Here is a 4,841-nt window from a genome sequence, read left to right as displayed (position 1 = left end):
ATTGTATCAACACATTTTAGCAGGGTTTTAAATATCCAGACTAGGCATTTTCTCAAATAGTTCTACTTAGTGATAATTAAGCACACATACAATTCAAAAATAGCCTTTGCTGAAACACTGGATATCATATTTTCAGGATTGACACAAAAGAGAAAGGTACCTATGGAGAATTAGTGTTTCCTGGAATATTTTTCCACAGAAATCAAAACAATATTAGATTTTATTTAGTACCTGATAGATGCATGATATTTAAAAGCACTTCTATTCTCCAAAAAGTGGCCCCTCCTTCCCCAGGATGTATTGATAATTACTAATACAACTTGATAACTTTTATCACTTCAGTAACAACTTTTGAGATGATCTACAACAATGAAGACATAATATCCCAAATATCTTGCAGGTAATTAATTTTATCTATTTACATTGACATCTTTGAATTGTTGCTAGTGTGTAGCTCCAGGGGGAAGCATGCTCTCAGCCCAGCCCAATAAATCAGCGAAACCTGTGAAGCTGAAATCAGTCAAGGGAAGATAAAGCGGGAGAAACCTGTTTATTTGCTCACAGGAAGCATGGCTCCTGTCTGCCACCTTCCCTGCTGCTCTCATGTGCCCGTTTCTCTCCGGGCAGGGTGCGTGCCCCCCTCTCCCCATGCCCTGTCCTGGCAGAGCCCCACAGGCAGAGCCCTGGTGACTGACAGGTGCCAGATCGATCACACAACAGAGGGAAGGAGAGAATAGCTCTTCTCCAACCCTTGTAAACGCTACTGATACAGAAATGGACTAAGGCCAGGCAAGAGATTCTGGAAAAATTGTTATTTTGCCCACAGAGTGCATCATACTTTAATCTAAAAAACTGACTAAAGCCTAGTGAAAAACACAATTGAGTAATCTGAATGCACAGTTTGGGAGAAAAATTTTAAGAGACATGAAATTTTAAAAAAAAAGAATACTGAGGAAGATACGAATAATGCCTTGACTAGTCTAGGAGTTCAATACAAATAGTTCAATACAAACTGCTCCACTGAGCAGTATGAAGGAACAGGAAACTGAGTGAAAAGATTGGCTTTCTCCAGTCTTGGCACTGGCTGAGAGACCTAAGCCAAGTGTGTGAACTTCAGTTTATATGCATACACATATGCATGTGTACATATATGTATGTACACACACACACACACACACTCAGCTGGGGAGACTAGATGTTCTCCAAGATGCCCGTGAGTTCTAATAGTTCCAGTTCTGCATTGGAACCCTTACTGCTCTGCATGCTTCCCATTCTTCTATCCACCCAAGGAAGGATCTCAATAAACAGTTCTGAAGAACTCATGGTAGCCCTGTATTATGTATTATGTATTCGTAATCACCTAAATACACACTATTTACTGGGAGTTCCATTGAGGGAGGTATTCTGGACATCTAGACATTAAGGTAAAGTATCAGCAGCCTCAAGGATGGTTTGAGTAACTGATTTTCTTTGCTTGCTCTAGGTCCCCACCTGCTTTGCATCTCACCACTGAGCAGATGGCCTGCTGAAAGTTGTCACTGACCAGCACATACAGTAACAGGTTACCAAAGGTGTTCAGGGCAGCTAATGGTCTAGAAATGATGTCAGCTTCGTGGATCTGATTCTCAACGGAGCAGCTGATTGAAAGCAGGCAAGATTCAATCCGAATGACCCTCAAGATATGTAAAGGTAAAAAACACACATAGAATACCAGGAGTAGCAGAATGGTCAGCCTTCGAGCTTTCTGCTTCAGGCAGCTGTGAGTCTGAGGTCCTTGGGTTAGGATGTAAAAAGTCATTGCATAGCCTAGTGTCACTATCACCAGGGCAATGCAGAAAGTAGTTGCAGTCAAAATTAGATTGTACCATTTGATGGTAGTGAGGTCATCTGAAATGGTGAGGTCAAGGCAGGCAGATCTATTGTTCCCAGTAGTTTATGTGATCGGGAAGGTCATGGGAATGACAGGTGCCAGTCAAACAATCCACACCCCAGCACAGGACACCACGGCCCATCGCATTTTGTGAATGGAAAAGCAGCTCATCGGGTGAATGATCACAAAGTATTGGAAGATGCTGAAACAGGTGAGGAAGAGAAGGCTGCTGTACAGATTGAAATGGAAGCCAAAGTGGATGAACTTGCACATGAAATCCCCAAAGGTCCGGTTTTCACTGCTGGCGTAGTAGTGAATCAGGAAAGGCAAGCTGGTCAGGTACAGCAGGTCTGTGCAGGCCAGGTTCACCGTGATGATGGTGCTGCTTTTCCAGGGCCACATTTTGAAAACATAAGTGGAAATTACCCCTGCATTCCCAGGAAAGCCCACTAGGAAGATGATGCTGTAAATAAGAAGCAGGTAGTGCCTCCTGAGTGGGATTTTTTCATCAGTGCGATTTCCAAAAGGAGCTGCATAATCAGGGAAATCAGAAGCATTTGCAAAACCATCTAGTGGTTCATTCATGGCTGTCTCCTTTCATCTTGCAAGAAAACAAGAGAGTTCAGTTTGGCGATAGGAATCGACCATGCAGTAACTCACTGATAAAGGAAAATAGGAAACATTAATGATAGGGTAATGAAAACAATGATCTACACTTCAATGAAAATTGCTCTAAGATCCTAAATTTGCCACTTCTTTCTCTTTAATCTCAAAAGAGGCTCTGTGGAGAAAAGATTGAATTTCTAAGAAAATGAGTCTGAGGCAAGTTACTAAAGACATTCCAAATAATATAAAAGGTAAATTACCGGGAGGGGCGGAGCCAGGATGGCGGCGTGAGTAGAGCAGTGGAAATCTCCTCCCAAAAACACATAGAGCTATGAAAATATAACAAAGAAAAATCTTCCTAAAATAGAGACCACAGGACACAGGACAACATCCAGACCACATCCACACCTGCAAGAACCCAGCGCCTTGCGAAGGGGGTAAGATACAAGCCCTGGCCCGGCAGGACCCAAGCACCCCTCCCCCCAGCTCCCGGCGGGTGGAAAGAAACCGGAGCGGTTTTTTTTTTTGGCGAGCGCTTTTTGGAAGCCTTAAAGGGACGGGCCCCCGTTGCTAGGGAGGCAGGGTGGCGGGACCGGTGAGCAGGTGCCTGGGACAGGCGGCTGAGGACAAAGAATATCCCGCGTTTCTCCCTGCGGGACCGGCGGGCGGGTGCCTGAGACCGGTGCCTGAGGACGGAGGAAATCACGCGTTTTTCCCCTTTTCTTTTTCTCTTTTTGGCGAGCGCTTTTTGGAAGCCTTAAAGGGACAGGGACCCCAGTGCTAGGGAGGCAGGGTGGTGGGACTGGTGAGCGGGTGCCTGGGACCGGCACCTGAGGACAAAGAATATCCCACGTTTTTCCCTGCGGAACCGGTGGGCGGGTGCCTGAGACCGGCACTTGAGGACAGAGGAAATCGCGCGTTTTTCCTCTCTTTTTTTTTTTCTCTTTTCTGCAAGTGCTTTTTGGAAGCCTAAAAGGGACAGGGACCCTGGTGCTAGGGAGGCAGGGCGGCGGGACTGGTGAGTGGGTGCCTGGGACCAGTGCCTGAGGACAAAGAATATCGAGCGTTCCTTCCCTGAGTAACTGGTGGGTGGGTGCTTTTTGGAAGCCTTGAAAGGACAGGGACCCTGGTGCTAGGGAGACAGGGCAGCAGGACCAGTGAGCGGGTGCCTGAGACCGGCACCTGAGGACAGAAAAAAAGAAAAAAAAATCGCTTGTTTTTTCCTTTTTTTTTTTTGTTTCTTTCTTTCTGTTCCCTCTCTCATTGTTGCTGTTGTTCTTTTGGTTTGGAGAGTGCTTTTTGGAAGTCTTAAAGGGGCAGGACAGGTCACTTAGACCAGAGGCAGGGAATCTGGGGATCTCTGGGCACCCTAACCCCCTGGGCAGCAGGGGGCACAGAGACCCCTTACGGAGATAAATAGCCTCCTGGCCGCTCCCCCTCCAAACGGGGCTCCACCATTTTGGAGGAACAGCCCCAGCCAGACCAAGCCCACAGCAACAGTGGAGATAAACCCCAAAGCAACTGGGCAGGAAGCAGAAGCCCTGTCTGCGCACAGCTGCCCAGAACAAGCAACTAGAGGTCGCTATTCTCCCAGGAAAAGGCTACAAACCAACAAGAAGGGAAGCTCTTCCAGCGGTCACTTGTACCAGCTCTGCAAACTATCTCTATCACCATGAAAAGGCAAAACTACAGGCAGACAAAGATCACAGAGACAACACCTGAGAAGGAGACAGACCTAACTAGTCCTCCTGAAAAAGAATTCAAAATAAAAATCATGAACATGCTGACAGAGATGCAGAGAAAAATGCAAGAGCAATGGGATGAGATGCAGAGAAAAATGCAAGAGCAGTGGGATGAAGTCCGGAAGGAGATCACAGATGTCAGGAAAGAGATCACAGAAGTGAAACAATCCCTGGAAGGATTTATAAGCAGAATGGATAAGATGCAAGAGGCCATTGAAGGAATAGAAGCCAGAGAACAGGAACGTATAGAAGCTGACATAGAGAGAGATAAAAGGATCTCCAGGAATGAAACAACACTAAGAGAAATATGTGACCAATACAAAAGGAATAACATTCGTATTATAGGGATACCAGAAGAGGAAGAAAGAGGAAAAGGGATAGAAAGTGTCTTTGAAGAAATAATTGCTGAAAACTTCCCCAAACTGGGGGAGGAAATAATCGAACAGACCATGGAAGTACACAGAACCCCCAACAGAAAGGATCCAAGGAGGACAACACCAAGACACATAGTAATTAAAATGGCAAGGATCAAGGACAAGGAAAGAGTTTTAAAGGCAGCTAGAGAGAAAAAGGTCACCTATAAAGGAAAACCAATCAGGCTAACATCAGACTTCTCAACAGAA

The 4,841-nt window shown here is 45.6% G+C and overlaps 1 protein-coding gene across 1 annotated transcript; it reads right to left on the bottom strand.

Annotated features, from left to right (window-relative positions):
- Positions 1-1,441: 1,441 nt before the first annotated feature.
- Positions 1,442-2,455, bottom strand: OXGR1 (oxoglutarate receptor 1). Its single transcript, XM_017667906.3, is given in 1 exon segment — positions 1,442-2,455. A coding segment is annotated over 1 exon segment (1,014 nt).
- Between the last annotated feature and the right edge of the window lie 2,386 nt (positions 2,456-4,841).

Source organism: Manis javanica, chromosome 9, assembly GCF_040802235.1.
Source record: "Manis javanica isolate MJ-LG chromosome 9, MJ_LKY, whole genome shotgun sequence".
Lineage (NCBI taxonomy): Eukaryota > Metazoa > Chordata > Mammalia > Pholidota > Manidae > Manis > Manis javanica.
This window is presented reverse-complemented; position numbering and strand designations above follow the sequence as displayed.